At 39.7% G+C, this 16,713-nt stretch overlaps 1 protein-coding gene and 1 pseudogene across 9 annotated transcripts in view; both read right to left on the bottom strand.

The window, feature by feature from the left end:
• Positions 1 to 245: 245 nt before the first annotated feature.
• The window catches only part of ULK2 (unc-51 like autophagy activating kinase 2), a 111,911-nt gene continuing 95,443 nt past the window's right edge, over positions 246 to 16,713 (bottom strand). For 4 of the 9 annotated variants that reach the window (XM_075994029.1, XM_075994032.1, XM_075994031.1 and 1 more), the window contains 6 exons: positions 15,203 to 15,411; positions 13,747 to 13,925; positions 13,033 to 13,151; positions 11,918 to 12,075; positions 6,014 to 6,149; positions 2,995 to 5,239 (listed from right to left, as the gene is read on the bottom strand). In XM_075994029.1, coding sequence (XP_075850144.1) covers positions 5,181 to 5,239; positions 6,014 to 6,149; positions 11,918 to 12,075; positions 13,033 to 13,151; positions 13,747 to 13,925; positions 15,203 to 15,411 — 860 coding nt within the window. In that variant the 3' untranslated portion in view covers positions 2,995 to 5,180. Of the gene's footprint in view, positions 486 to 1,680; positions 1,793 to 2,994; positions 5,240 to 6,013; positions 6,150 to 11,917; positions 12,076 to 13,032; positions 13,152 to 13,746; positions 13,926 to 15,202; positions 15,412 to 16,713 lie in introns of those variants that run through there. The other 5 variants (XR_012913001.1, XR_012912999.1, XR_012913000.1 and 2 more) reach the window with 5 other exon arrangements.
• LOC105869245 (serine/threonine-protein kinase PDIK1L pseudogene) lies at positions 6,156 to 11,900 on the bottom strand (annotated as a pseudogene).

The following is a 16,713-nucleotide window of genomic DNA, read 5'->3' as shown; positions in this document are numbered from 1 at the left end:
CCTGTGCTGGGAGGTGCAGTCGAGGACACACAGGGCACAGACTCGGCAGGGCAGCTGGAGGGTGTTCCTGGAGAAAGGGGTTAGGTCTGCTGCCGTCAGTGAAGGACCTGGCCCCAGAATGTGGCAGGGGCTGTTGGGGGTCCTCTGGGCACACCCCCTTCCCCCTCCCACTGAAACAATTCCCTGCAGTCAGTCTCACTGTCATATACAAAAATGAATAAGCCAGCAAACAGGAAAACTTCAAAGTGGACCAATCAAATGCTCGAGTTTATTAACATGTCACTGAAGCCCTTTTCACCGGGAGGGTTCAGGGTAGTTTCTGAAACCTCCTATTCTTGAGCTGCAGCTCCGGGCCCAAGGGTGCTGTGCTGAGCTGCTTTACTGCACCTGCTTCCTGAATCGTGCTGCCTTCTGCCAGGTAGAAGATGGTCCAGCAGGAGACACGGGTATCAAATGGCAAAAGGCTCTTCTTCTTTCCCCTCAACCTGAACATATCAGAAAGAAGTGTTAGAAAGACAGGGAGTGAGCTTCTGGGGTTTCCAAGGGAACTCTGGGCTGGGTGGAGTTCATGTGCTCAGCACTCTCTGCAGGCCACCTGCGAGTCCAGACCCTGTAGTGGCCTGTGCCCACTGCTACCAGCTGTGTGAATTTTCTCTTGGGGAAATTACTCTCCAAGTCTGTTTTTCTCCTCTGTAAAATGAGGCAAGGCAAGTAATAGTCGGCATGAGGATCAAATGAAGTAATTATTAGATTGATATAAAAATTTCATTAGAATACCTACATCTGGCTAGGTGTGCAGTGGCTCACACCTGTAATCCCAGCACACTGGGAGGCCAAGGTGAGAGGATCACTTGAGGTCAGGAGTTTAAGACCAGCCTCAGCAAGAGGCGAGACCCTGTCTCTACAAAAAAAATTAGCCGGGCATGGTGGTGCATGGCTATAGTCCCAGCTATTCGGGAGGCTGAGGCAGGAGGACTGCTTGAATCCAGGGGTTTGAGGATGGTGTGAGCTAGACTGATGCCACTGCACTCTAGCTCAGGTGACAGAGCAAGATTATGTCTCAAAAAAAAAATTAAAAAGAAAAAGAAAAAAAAAGAACAGCCAAATTGACCTAAAAGGGCAATTTAAAGGATATGTGAAGCCAGGGTACCTGGCGGGTAACCTGGGGAAAGTGAAATTTATGCAGGAATTGTGTCCTTTCAGCAGCTGTCCAGCCACAGCACACATGTTCCAGTGAGCCCTAGATCCAGGCCTTGCCCCACACAAACACAAAACAAATTATTCTCACCCCCTCCCGAAACAAAAGAACAGAAAGGAGTTATAGAATGATAACCACTACAACAACTATCATTGCTAGCATGTTCAAAGAATTTCATATTCATTAATTTATTTAATTCTCACCCCAACTGTGTAAGATATGACAGTCAGAAAGAGTGTAAGTAACCTGCCCAACAACACACAACTGTACATGGTGGAGCTGGAGTTTGAGCACAAACTCCAGTAGGTCACTAAGCTACACTGCCAAATTCAGTTGCAGAAACCCCAAAGGAGATATAGAACACAGTTTTCAATAAACAAGTTCAAGCTGGCCTTTACTAATGATAGAAGCAAACTGTCTAATAGAGGGACTGTCTCAGAGGAAGACACGCTGCATGAAGCCCAGGAGGGTCCAGCCTATACCTTACACATGTGGAGACCTCAGCCAAGGGCAGCTGAGCTTTGGCCCTCCTTGGTGCCCAGTGCTTAGTCGCCTCTGCTGCTCCAGATCCACACCTGGAGGCGCCTTAAAGAGCTGTTAAAAGAGAACACAGTAAACAACAAAAATGATCTTTGTGGCACATTAAAAGCTGGCCTAAGAGGGCCTCTATGAAAAGGGAGAAACTTACAGATTAATTCCATTGCACAGACCATGTGTGCCCAGGGACTCTGCAGGCCAGGCTCCTGCTCTGTGGGTGGCCATGCCTCCACAGAGCCTCTGCTGGGCTGCTCTGCACGAGGTCACGGTGACAGCAGGATCTCAGCCTCCACGGCTTTCTTTTGTATCACTCATCACTGAATTCCCACTGATTTGTTACCAGTTTCGCTTCACCTCTTGCACAAATGCTGTGATTTTTCAGGGCTGTTAGTCATAGTTTCCCTGTATGCAGTGCTGCTCTAGGTGGATTGTTTCTAATGCGGTTTTCTGATTGAGGTGAAGAAAAATATCATCTTGACTCCTCCCCCAAAGAAAGTATTCTCACAGGATTCTGACAAACAAGAAAGAAACCTGGGAGGGACCCAAGAGCTTTCTTGGCTGCAGATTCAAGGGTCCAGGACCCAGAAGTAAACGGTCTAAGGCTGTCTAGAGGTGGGCAGATACTTCAAAGATGCACATAACAGCATCAATTTCTCTGAATGGTAGCTACTACCTGCCAAGTAATCCTCCTAGAAAAATATTGATCAACCTTGCTTTATTCCAGCAAGAATTCAAGACCGCTAACAGAAACTACAAGGAAGGATTATACATTAAAAGTGTGAAAGACTTCTTCCAAAGCCTGTGCTCAAAACACTAATATCACCATAGGATTTTTCAGATATCTGAGTCCATGCCCTCATGTCCACTGTGTCCAATTCCACTTCCTTATTTCCCACGGAGAATAAGGCAGCCCAGCCCTAACAATAACCTCCTCCCAGCTCCCACACCTGCCTCTAGTAAGGGCAGGACCACTGCTGTTCAGGCTCTTCCTCTCGGTATGGAGGGAAGGGAGCAGGGACCACGGGCAGTAACTGTGTAGAGCACATACCTGCAAGTACAGTACATGGTACGGTTAAAGCAAATCCTTACAGCAGAAATAGCCAGTGAATTAGCAAATTCACTGAATATTCCTCTATTTATATTTGTATAGTCAGTAATTTCCAGATTATGGCTTGAATATAGGTGTCTACTCATGAATGTGTGAACTAGTTCATTTCTACTTTATGAAATACATGATATGAAATTAAAAAATACTCATGGAAACATAAAGCATCTGTTTATTATTGCTATAATCAAGGCAAAATCTCTTAAAACAGTTAGCCTTGATAATGGAAGTATAATCAGAGCCATTACTCACAAATTTACAGTTTGTTCTTCTCTACTGTTGAGACCTCATTGTTTCACACACACCATCTACTCCAAGGCCTTTATTACACAAGAGCAAGAAGAATGAACTTGGAAATCACAAAGCACGGCCTGACCACTTGCCTAGGTCCTGACTTCAGACCAGTCACTTACTCTCTCTGAACCTGTGTCATTCTATGTTTAAAAAAAAAAAAATAGGAGCAGGAGAGGAAACAGAATAAACCTACAATTGAGATAACATAGGTGATAACTGAGAGAACATGAATGAAATTGCACTATAAAATAAAAATATTATACAAAATACAGCATCACTAATAACAAGGAGCAGTACACGAATCACCACGGAACAGTCCCGGGCCACGGAAGCCTGGGTGACAGTCACTGAGCATCTAACTCCTGGGGCCAGACAGAAGACATGAATGGCCAAGTCTCTAGACTCACTAAGGAAGTATCTCGTTGACAAGCCACTTAACATTGATCCAACTGTGCCCTAGAAACACTTTGTCAGTTTTATTTTACCTTAATATACATTTGTACAGGAATAATAAAAAGGCTATTACATAACAATTCCGTGAGTTTTACCTAGTTTCAAGAATAACGCATGCAGTTACAAATGAGAGGTAGAAACACTGTATTAAAGACCTAAAAATACAAACATCATATAAATAAATGTTCAAATTAACTGCTGGAATTTCATACAGATAAATAAGGTAAAAATTACATTACTTTGTCAAAGGAAAACCATGTTTGTTTGTTTACCAGTACACTAAAATTAGATTAATGCCAAAGAGCTTCTGTATAATTTGTCAAAGAATTCAGATTATTTTATGTGAAAGGATTAAAACAAAAGGATTAAAACTGGTGAAGGGTTTATTCAAGTATTCAAGCAGGTAAGTAAAAGAAACCAAATAATATACAAGGCAGGAACCGTTGCTGAAGGGACACTAAGTTAACTGCCTGCATTCTCCATGACTAGCTATCTGGTGAACTGTCAGGATTAACATGGAAAATACACAGTAGGCTGGAGAGAGCTGCCCATTTTTCTAACAGAAAACAAACCTTATTTTTCACTAACTTTCTGTAGAAACTCCACATTACTAACAAGCCTTTAGATCACCAACTTTGTTTTGGCCCTATGGAAATTCCAAGAGTATCTCTTGATTCATGATACTTTTTCTAATACTGCCCAAATAAGGGTCACAGGTTATCAATGCACATTCTGCATGCACAATAAAAAATGCAACCAAAAACAAACAACCAGCAACTCAAAATATTACTGAGATAATCTGTAGGTGTAGGTGAATAGGTAAAAAAAAAAAAAAAAAAAATGCAAAGGTGAACATGAATACAAGTTTTTGACCTTTTAAAAGTTCGCTCAAGATTACATGTGAATTCTGAAAAGGGTGTGTGTAAATCAAGTAAAATATTTCAAACAAGTCCATTGTGCCTCAGTTAGTTTTAAATCACAAAATCCAATATAGTTATTTTAATAAATTAGTGCAATATGAAAGATTTTTGGAAGATTAACATGTGTCCATGTTAGATCAAATTGAAGATTTCAAAATTTCTTCCAAGAGCCATTTTTTGCTTCTTCTTAAGCTATTCCTTCCTGAGCTGTTTAAGGATGCCATGCTCATATTTAGACAAACTGCCTGGATGAGATATGGATTTTCTACTTTTAAACCTCAGCAAACACATGGAATTTCACACACTGCTCTGGTGAACTGAGTGAATAGCCACTCACTTTGTTGCATTTTTAATTATCCTTAAGAATAACTGTACTGATAATTCTAGTTCTAAGGTATGTTTATTTACCAAGTTCAAACTGGCAGCCAAGTAGAACACGCTTGCTTCTGCTTCTACAAAGAAAAAGGGAGGGGATGACTTCTCCAATAAGGCAGATTTCCGACAAATATGTAGTTTTTGGATTGTTTTTCCGTTTTGAAATCACTGCTTGTTCTTTGGTAGTCACCGGTTAAGAAACTATAGCTTCCTGGGGTGGGTGACAGAACCCAAGCTGTAATCCCAAATGCATCACCTCAAGCTCCCACCACCGGTCCGAGGTACAGCCTGCTGCTGCTCACACAGTTGCAGTGCTATAGCAGAGTGCTGACAATCTTCTTTCAATACTAGATTTATCTAGAAATAACAAAAATTAAGAACTAATGAAAAACATCACTTCACTCTCTGCACTGTCACCTCTATTCTATCTTTGCTCCAAAGTTAATAGTTCTGAAAATGTTTTCCTCTTTCTGCCTGGTAATAGTTTAGATATGATTTCTAGCTTAGTGCTACACAGTGGTAAAATTTAGGTAAATGCATCATATAAGGAATATTTAGGTTTTAACAGCTAGCTTGCTGACAGCTGTAAATAATTTTAGGATTTCCATGCCCTTGTGGCCATTCAAAATGTGGTATACCCACATATACTCCAAGAGATTCACTACCTCCTCCTAAAAACCAGACAGCTGCGCTATTATTTGATAAGTAATCCTAACATCCTGGTCTCCTACAAGTCTCCACTCTGCTATCTACGCCAAATCTGCAGTACATAGGATCTTCATAGGATTCTTCAGTTACTAAGGCCATGAAGTTAAAATAGTTGCATTCAGTAATAAAAACAAAGTTTTCCTACATGTGTGAACCACCCCCCCTTACCGACAAAGTAAAAGACTAGTGACAAACATCAGTGTTTTACATGCATCATCCCTAACCCTCACAGCAACTCTACAAGGCAGTCATTGCTGTCTTACAAAAGAAGAAACTGAGACCAGGAAAACGTTAAGTGATTTGCTCAAGGCTGGAAAGCCAAGATTCAAACTTAGCCAGCATGACTCCAAAGTCCAAGCTCTTTTACTTTAGGTGACAACTAAATTAAAATCAATAAATATACTACTTTATAAGTCAACTTACATTTATGTACATTTTCAATATCTGCAGGGTCCTGCAGAATCTTAGTTAGGCCTTCCAAAAGAAGAGCTGCCTTATGATAGCGATAAACAATGTCTTCAGTCTGTTGAAACATCTCATCCAGGGCTGCAGACTGAACCTGCAACCCGTCAACAAAAACAAGAAGATTCTCAATTTTCCCAAGAAGATACAAATCCGTATGGACGATGCATTTTTAAAGGGGCTATATCTAAAATTAACATATTTTGATGAAATGATATAATCTACCAAACTATATTAAAACTTAAACATCCATCAGGATGAACAAAACACAGGGCACGTTCTTGACAAGTTATTCTACATGCAAACACAACCTTCTGGTACCCAGAGTCCTGACTCACAAGACTTATACCAGAACCCTTCTAAACTAGCTCTTCTACAACTTCACCAAAAAGTTTATTTTAAACATACACTGTCACAAGAGGGAAACCTGGCATTTCATAAAGTAGATTTTGTTACAATAATATGATTAAATGATGTTAAAAGTCACTCATTGGCTTCTTTTTCTAGTCAAAGAATTTGGGGGGTATAGTCATTCATTCATAGATACTTATTAAGCACCTACTAAGTGCCAGGCACTGTGCATGCAATGAAGGAGACTGTGTAGTCTGGAGGGAGACATCGGCTTGCAAAACATGTAATTCTAATTCCAAGGGGCACATGGTATGAGAGGAGGGAGTGCTGTGTGGTACAGAACATAGAGGAGGTGTATCCAACCCAGATTATGGAGGGAGGAGAAAACTAGGGAAGGCCTCTAGGAAGTGGTGTTTCTGCTAAATCATAAAAAAGGAGGAATGAGCTAGGTGACAGGAAAAAATGGAAAAGGCTTTCCAGAAAGAGGGGATGTAGTATTATTCACAGGCGTTTTCTCAAAACATTCTGATTTTCACTTTAATCATTAAATGCCAGTACTCTCAGTAATCTAGTATTCTAATTTACTTGTTAATATGCTGTTTCAAAAAATAACTTAAAGCAGCTTAAAATAAAGTAAATAAAATGGATAAAGAGTATCAGAGCCATGAAAAGGAAGGAGAAATATTAGGTTGGTGCAAAAAATTGCAGTTTTAGCATTTAGCATCCAATATCAAATGAAACTTGTCATTTGATATTGGAATACATTCTTAAATAAATGTGGTTATTTAGGTCTTCCTGTTTAACTAAAAATAAAAAAAAATAAATGTGGTTATGCTATACTCTATTTATTTATAGACAGAGTCTTGCTCTGCTTCCCAGGCTAGAGTGCCATGGCATCAGGCTAGCTCACAGCAACCTCAAACTCCTGGGCTCAAGCAATCCTCCTGCCTCAGCATCCTGAGTAGCTGGGACTACAGGCATGCGCCACCATACCCAGCTAATTTTTTTTCCTATATATTTTTAGTTGGCTAATTAATTTCTTTCTATTTTTTTAGTAGAGACTGGGTCTCGCTCTTGCTCAGGCTAGTTTATTATTTTTTTTAATTTCATTTATGTTTTATCAGGTAATTTTAGACCCTCCAAAATGATGCCTTTCAAAAAAGTTATATAATATTACAAAAATAGAAAAAAAATTAATATGATTTCATTAGAGGGAGGGACAGGGTAGGAAGATGAGAGAAGGAAGGTTCCTTTATTTTTCATCATTGCTTTCACCAGCAAAGCTCAAAAACCCAAACCTACATCAAATAATTTAAACAGAAGTGGCATTTTCTTCATATGGAATGCAAAATGCACACATTCACATACTTACATATACATAAATATATACATATATGTTTCCTTTACAAAGTTTCAAAGGTTGCATTACCAGCATGCAAACCTCTTCTTCCATGGAAATTCCTAATACTGATGAGGAATGTCTAAAATACTTAGAGATATATTTCTAAAAAACTAAACTCTCTTCTTTTCTTGGCTCTTAGAGAATTTTCCTGCCAAACTTTTTAAAAAAAAAAAATTTATACCCACATTGGTATTATACATTTAAAACATACTAATAAAATGGCCAGCTTGGATTTAAGAAAAGTGAGGGGAAAAAACACCCTACAAAATCTAAACCCTTAGAAGGTGGAGTTTAGCTTTTTATATTCTTTTTCAGCCATATAATGTTGCATCACTGTGAAAACAGAAGCAGCGTATCATCCAAGATATTTCCAAATAATGTGTCACCTTTCCCAACTGCTATCTTTATTTTATTTTATTTTTGAGGCAGAGTCTCCCTCTGTTGCCCAGGCTAGAGTGAGTGCCGTGGTGTCAGCCTAGCTCACAGCAACCTCAAACTCCTGGGCTCAAGCGATCCTCCTGCCTCAGCCTCCCGAGTAGCTGGGACTACAGACATGTGCCACCATGCCCGGCTAATTTTTTTTTTTTTTGTATATATATTTTTAGTTGGTCAATTAATTTCTTTCTACTTTTAGCAGAGACGGGGTCTCGCTCAGGCTGGTTTCGAACTCCTGACCTCGAGCAATCCGCCCACCTCAGCCTCCCAGAGTGCTAGGATTACAGGTGTGAGCCACCGTGCCCAGCTCCCAGCTGCTATCTTTAAATGCAATTTGTACTAATCTGAGTTCTAGTTCAAAAGCATCTGGACGATCCTAAGGGTTTGCAGCCAGCACTTCCTTAGTCAGTTGTTTCATTCGCCCACTCATAGACTTTTTCTTCACAGGAATGAGAAGTTCCATTTTGGGATTTTCCAGAAGTGCTTCCCCAACAGGCACAATCTCAGTTCCTTGTTTTACATAACTCTCTAGGAGTTCCTTCTTTGTCTCTGTGTCTATGAATGTGATCCTTTCCAGCATTGCCCAGATGATAATCCCAAGAGCAAAGATATCAGGTTTTGCTGTGTAATGTCCTTCCCACACTTCAGGAGCTCTGTAGAAATCTGTTCCACATGCCGTGGAAAGAAAACACTTGTTTACACTGACAGGTTCTTCTGGGTTCTGCCCAGAGGCTGAACAGACTTTACTTAGACCAAAATCAGCCACTTTCAGTGTGGGTTCCAAGTCACTGGTACCCAACCTGCTTTGAGAAGTCAGGATGTTATCAGGCTTAAGATCTCGGTGGATGACCTGGTTTTTATTCAAGAAGGCCAGGACACTACTCAGCTGAAGCATAAAGCTGGTGTTAGTTTTATGATTGGTTTTCTGGACAACAGATACTCATATCTCCTCCGTCACAAAAATGCATCACAAACCACAAATAGTTGCTTCTGGGATCAAAGGAAATTTCTCCTTTTAATGAAGTCTCTACAAGCTGTAAATAAAGGGAAGAATTAGAGCCTTCTAATTCTTTAGAGCCTTCTAATTCTTGGGACATCTTTTGCACCATCCCATCTTTTTGTACAATGCATTCCTCCAAGTGAATCACATTTGGATGTTGGCTCTTGACACTGCTTAGTGCCCAGAACTCACGAAGGGCTAGTTCAACATTTTCAGGTGCGTGCATCGAATTTTCTTCACTGCCACCCGTGCAGAGGTCTTTCTGAGGACTGCTTCATTACATAACACCGTAACTACGTCGGCCTCCCTCCCCTATGAGATTGTACTTTGGCTGGCTACTCACCATCTTCAAGGTCGAGGTTTCTCAGGGTAGCCGCTGCCTCTTCTCCCTCTCAAGGGCTCTGCAGGCAGCTCCAGCTCCCACCACCACGGCCTCCAGTCAGAGGCCGGCACATGCTCCCGTGGTACGTGCGGACACACCTCAGGCTGGTTTCGAACTCCTGGCCTTGAGCGATCCGCCCACCTCAGCCTCCCAGAGAGCTAGGATTACAGGTGTGAGCCACCACACCTGGTCCTATACATCATTTTAATATGCATTACTCACTTTATGTTTTTTTGCTAATGACTTATTACTTGTTGTTTATTTTATATTTATTTTAGATTATGGAAATGATGTTAGACAAAAAACACATCTGAGTAATTTTCTTATTTGGGTCATAAAGCAGCAGAGACAACTCACAACATTAACAACACATCTGGCCCAGGAACTGCGAATGAACATGCAGTGCAGTGCAGTGGGGGTTCAAGAAGTTTTGCAAAGGAGACAAGAGCCTTGAAGATGAGTGCAGTGGTCGGCCATCAGAAGTTGACAACCACCAATTGAGAGCAATCACTGAAGCTGATCCTCTAAGTTGTCAAAGAACTCAAGGTCAACTATTCTATAGTCGTTTGGCATTTGAAGCAAATTGGAAAGGTGAGAAAGCTCAATAAGTGGATGCCTCATGAGCTGATCAAAACTAAAAAAAAAAATCATTTTGAAGTGTTATCATCTCTTCCTGTATGCAACAACAATGAACCACTTCTCAATCGGATTGTGATGGGCAACAAAAAGTGGATTTTATACAATGGCTGGCAATGGATCAGCTCAGTGGTTGGACTGAGAAGAAGCTCCAAAGCACTTCCCAAAGCCAAACTTGTACCAAAAACAGTCATGGTCACTGTTTGGTAGTCTGCTGCCATTCTGATCCACTGCAGCTTTCTGAGTCTCATTACATCTGAGAAGTCTGCTCAGCAAATCAGTGAGATGCACTGACAACTACAATGCCTGCAGCTGGCATCGGTCAACAGAAAGGACCCAATTCTTCTCCATGACAACACCTGACCTCACATGGCACAACCAACACTTCAAAAGTTGAACAAATTGGACTATGAAATTTTGCCTCATCCGTCATATTCACCTGACCTCTCGCCAACCCACTATCATTTCTTTAAGCACCTCAACAACTTTTGCAGGGAATACGCTTCCACAACCAGCAGGATGCAGAAAATGCTTTCCAAGAGTTCATTAAATCCCCAAGGTAGGATTTTTATGCTACAGGAATAAACAAACTTATTTCTTGTTGGCAAAAATGTGTTGATTGTAAAGGTTCCTCTTTTTTTGAGACAGAGTCTCGCTCTGTCACCTGGGCTAGAGTGCCGTGGCATCAGCCTAGCTCGTAGCAATTTCAAACTCCTGGGCTCAAGCTATCCTGCTTCCTTAGCCTCCTGAGTAGCTAGGACTATAGGCGTGCAGCACCATGTCCAGCTAGTTTTTTCTATTTTTAATAGAGAAGGGGTCTCACTCTTGTTCAGGCTGGTTCTTGAACTCCTGACCTCAGGTGATCTTCCCACCTCAGCCTCCCAAAGTGCTGGGATAACAGGCGTAAGCCACCGCACCTGGCTATAGTTATAATGATTTAAAATTCACGGTCTGAAACTACAATTACTTTTGCACCAACCTAATAAACAAACAAAGGGCTAATACCTCTAAGCTTACTAAGCAGCCAGTGCACAAGGAGGAACTTATTGAAGTTACAAGGCTCTTATTATAAGTAAGAAAGCACTATTATAATTTCTTAGAAGAGGACATTTTCCCCAGTACAAAATTCTAAAAAATGTATCATATGAAGTCTTAATTCAGCATAAACAGTTTAGAGTAACATAATGTATATTATTCTCGTCAATAGTTTATATTCCAAAGTTATTTTCATAATTATTCTAATGGATTTCAAAGTAAGACCAAGGGCATAGTACAACTGTACAGTTCAAAGCAAATAGGGGAGGATCTATGTCACTATGGTAACAATAAGACTGGCTAATAAGTCTCCGCACTAACCACTTCTTTATCAGCCCCTATTTTACCTATACTTCAGAAACATTTTCTCCTAGTAGAGACAGAAAACAAAATATTTCCAATATTATAATCAATTGGAAAAGTAGATTTTACTTTATATTTATGCTTTAATAAGGTAAGTAGAACCAGAGTTTTTGTGGATTGGTTAACAAAGCAGTATTTTTTCTATAGTTTTATCAAATCAGAATTTCTTAAACAGGAGAAATTGTCAAGCAGCCATTCAACCCAAAAGATACTCTTAAAGATAAGTAGTGCTATACAATATTAAACCTTCAAAAGGGTTACCATTTCTACAGCACAATTATAGATGAGCTTCTCTGCAGTTACACTGTTGATTTCATCAATAAATCTCTGTTTGTCAGAGAAGAAGCGATTCAGCTTTTCTGTAAGTTTCTTGCACATGGTGATGCAGAATTTATAGCGTTCATTCAGATTTTTGACAACTGAAAAAAAGTTGAGACGGGAACTAATTTTAGTTTTCCCCCAGAAATAAAGGCATAGTGACATGTATAAACCTGTCCTGCTGGTATAAGGAAGGTGACAATAAATGATCATTGAAAAAAAATACCTGGAAATTGGATTCTTTCATATGTTCTCTCTTTTAGTATAGAAAGATTGAGAATAAAGCACTTCTGACTTCTCTCTAAATCAGTTAGATGAAAAACTAATAACTCAGCATTTTCCCCCTATTAAGAATATTTAGGCCAGCCATGGCAGCTCACATCTATAATCCCAGCTACTTGGGAGCTGAGGTGGGATGATCCCTTGAGGCCAGGAGTTTGAGACCAGCCTGGGAACACAGTGAGACACTGTTTCTACATATAAAAAAAGAATTAGCTAGCACTCTGGGAGTCTAAGGCATGTGGATCGCTCAAGGTCAGGAGTTCGAAACCAGCCTGAGCAAGAGTGAGACCTCGTCTCTACTAAAAATAGAAATTAATTGGCCAACTAAAAATATATACAGAAAAAATTCGCCGGGTATGGTGGCGCATGCCTGTAGTCCCAGCTACTCGGGAGGCTGAGGCAGGAGGATTGCTTGAACCCAGGAGTTTGAGGTTGCTGTGAGCTAGCCTGATGCCACGGCACTCTAGCCTAGGCAACAGAGTGAGACTCTGTTTCAAAAAAAAAAAGGAATTACCCAAGTGTGCTGGTGTACACCTATAGTCCCAGCTACTCGGGAGGCTGAGGCAGAAGGATCACTAAGCCCAGGAATTTGAGGCTCCAGTGAGCTATGATCATGTTACTGCCCTCCAGTCTGGGTAACAGTGAGATCCTGTCTCTTAAAAAAAGAAATGCATATTGAATAACACAGGGATTCCTCATCAAAAACTTCTTCTCTTGGTATGACAGGGAAGCAACACAAGGACTCTGGAATCATGCACTATCATCTCCTCTCATACCTTGTTTCACAGCTGTGGATGGGCTCAGTTTACCAGACTTGATCTGAGCCTTGGCAAGATGCAGAGAAGCCGCAAGTAGCTGTGCTGCTTTCATGTATAATACCAGCTGCTCCACCCGCCTGCACCCAGAAGACAGTAGCAGAGTGTTATCTTGTGAACCAGTAAGACCTGGAGCTCCACACATCAGATCACCATTACCATAGCCTTCTAGGCCGGGTGTGGTGGCTTACGCCTATAATGCTAGCACTCTGGGAGGCCCAGGCAGGAGGACTGATTAAGACCAGCCTGAGCAAAAGTGAGACCCTGCCTCTAAAATATAAAAAAAAATTTTTTTTTAAATAGCCTTTCTAAAGAGATAGCATCCTCCTTAGTTTCTTAATGCACAGATAATGCACAGAGCATCCCTTCTCCTGAAGGGATGGAAAAGGATGTGTGTACTTTGAAAACAACAGGTACACTCAGATAAAAATCAATAATCTCTTTATCATCAAATATCCTCAACAGTGCAATTTACAGGGAAGAGGCAACACTAAGACTGCCTAAGATCCAAGTCTTGGCTCATAAAGTGAAATACAGTACAATGATGTAACTTAGAGGCTTCCTTGAAGCTTTTAATAATGAGATATGATCTTCAGTGGATGACAATTCCTACATCAGACACGAATTTAGAGAAAGCACAAGGAATCCAGAAATGAATACAGAGGGGGAACCTACCCCCAGTCTTTGCTCAGCTGACTGATCTGGTCCACGACCACACTCTCCTGAATCTGGTACAAGGACACAGCGGATGTGCACAGCTCAGGGTTTCCTCCCCTCACAGCTGTCAGGTCCAGCACGCAGTCAGTGAACATCAGCATCACATTCAGATGACGTAAGGTATCTGTGTGCTCTCGCTGCAGCAAAGGCAAAATTTCTAGATTAAGAATAAGAACATACTCATTTCTGTATACAAACCATGGCCATTGCTAATGCTTTTCTACAAAATAGGCATCAAGATTATGATGATATTCTCTGTGCACTAAATCACACTTCTTACTGGTTTATGAATTTTATAATTCTTATAATTTCAGATGTTTATTTTAATTTCTGACACTTTTCTAGTTAACAGTGATTCCTAATGTCAAATATCTAAATTTCTGCAACCTTCTCAGTTAGTTAAAGAGGGGAGTATAGTTTGATATAACAGCACCCAGAGAGGTGTCATTTAAAAATGCGTATTCTAATATTAATGTTGTTTTGAGATTTTTAGTTGTAAATATGTTTTGTAATCTCAAATAAAACTAAAATTTTCTTCCTCTTTCAAAGTTAAAGATGGAAACCATTTTCCTAGAGATGAGAATAAATCAACTTTTTAAAAGTCTTTCTGCTCTGTGACAGCATATTAGACTATATGTTCCAATACACTGAACAGGTAATAGAACATAATTTATACCTAATTTGATGGAGACTGAAAAAACTCAGAATTGTTTTTTTCCAAGTTTAGACTGAATTAGACCTTTTCAAATATATTGTGAATTTACTATAAAATCATTACTAAAATTTTGCATGCAATATTTTGTAAATTTTATGTGATACATTTAATTCTTATTCACACAAAACAGAAATATTAGGGATCCTACATGGAGAGATCATTTTAATTTAAACATCGGGCTAAGTCAGTGTTGCATCCAGGGACCGAAGACACGTTATTCCACTGAGTGTTGGCCCTGAGTCCTTCTTGTTCTGGATTTGTACTCAGCATGCTTCAGATTTCATGCCTCAGTTCTACAGATTTTCCCTGTACAACTGGCTCTGTGGAGGCAAGGCCCCAATCTACAAACGTGAGCATCCAGTTTGCTTGGCAAGTCTATTTCTCAGTGTCAGTGACTGATCTAGCATTATGGTTTATTACTTTAAACCTAGGTTTAAGTGTATTGTTTTTATCTTGTGAAGAAAAGCAAACATTTTAAATATCCTACAACCTATCTGTCACCTCCTGTGAACCAAAGCTTGTTTTTGAGTGTCACTGTCAACATTATTCTGAACACAGAGTGGCAATGTTTTTCAAACAGGAAAGTCAAAGAAGTTAAAGAGAAGAACATAACTGTGTATTCTGTTCTTTTGACATCACTAGAACATTCTCATATCGCTTTAACATCGCATTAACACGCTACTATGGTCTCTTCTCTACCTCCATCAGCGTCTCCTCCGGCAGTTCAGGGGCTTCAAAGCTGACGAGGCCCTCTAGGTTAGGGGGTGAGGCACCATAAGGCACGTATCTCAGGCTGGGAGCTGCCTCTGCTCCTGGGGGAGAAGAGCCCAGGCCTGGGCCAGGTGGGGAGCCCACACACACGCGGCCACTCGCAGAGCACAGAGAGCCTCCTGAGCTGCTGGACCCCACTGCAAGGAAGCACAGGACACGCGTCGATGTCAGAGTTGGGGCTTTCACACCCACTCCTACTCTCACTTACTGAACAAAACCTGCTGAAGTGATAAAGGAAATGTTAAAGAAAAGTCACTGATCTCCTGCATATGATTTGAGGTCATAAATAGTTTTGATTTTTCCATGTTCACTTTTATTCCTTGTCCATATGCATATATGAGACATCATCACAGCTAGTTTTTTATAATTGTTTTATACAAATTTATATCATATTAATTTCTCCTTGTTGCTCCATAGGCCTCACAATTATAAAACTCAATGCACACATAGTGGCTCACTAAAGTTATATACATAATGTTTATCTCGAGTCATTTATACTATTTCTGATATTTTTTCATATTACGAATAACAACAGGAATGAGATACGGTTTTTCCTTCTTTTGAGTGATTTCTTTTTGATAAATACTCCAAACTGGTATTACAAACCAGAAGGAAATAATCATATCAAATATTATAACATTTTTACAGCTCTTCCTAAGAATTGCCCTACATTACTTTCCAATGCATCGCAAGTAAGCACATAGATCCCACTAAACCTCAACAGCACTGGGCATTTTACTTTTTAAAAATGTCAGTGTAGTTAGATTTAAAAGGCTACTTTCTTAAAATATTTTCTTATTATTTAAGATTTTTAATGATCTAAAAAATAAGATTTTAGCTCTACTTTCTCAGTAGATCTGGCTCCATGGAGGGAAGGTACTGATCTCCAAACATGAGCATCCAGTCTGCTTGGCAGGTACATTTCTCACTGTTACTGACTAATCTAGCATTATGGTTTAATATTTTTTTAAACCTAAGTTTAAGTGCATTATTTTTATCATGTGAGGAAAAGCAAGCTTTGAAAATAAAAAGTTATAATGTTTTTAGGACAAAGATTATACTTTGCCTATCCTTTATTATCTTATGCTTATTAATTTACTGATACCTTTATTAACAACTTATTTAGAATAAGAGAACTTAAAGGACACAAGGTACACTGTATATGATGATGTCAAATTACTAATTTCAAGTCCAACCTAAATGCTTTTTAAATTTTTGATATTAATAACCTATTTATGGAGTATAAATGATAAAATAAATCTATCTAAATGTATATAGGATTAAAGTGCAAAGACTAGGACCCAAAGTAGAAAAATAAAACCAAAAACTTATTTTCAAACAATTTATTGGATCTACTAAAATAGCCTTCAGTTGTATTTGCATTTTAAAATATATTATATAAGTATACATAATATATATGTTTACAATATTTTAATATA

The sequence above is a fragment of the Microcebus murinus genome, chromosome 18 (genome assembly GCF_040939455.1).
Source record: "Microcebus murinus isolate Inina chromosome 18, M.murinus_Inina_mat1.0, whole genome shotgun sequence".
Taxonomy (NCBI): domain Eukaryota; kingdom Metazoa; phylum Chordata; class Mammalia; order Primates; family Cheirogaleidae; genus Microcebus; species Microcebus murinus.
This window is presented reverse-complemented; position numbering and strand designations above follow the sequence as displayed.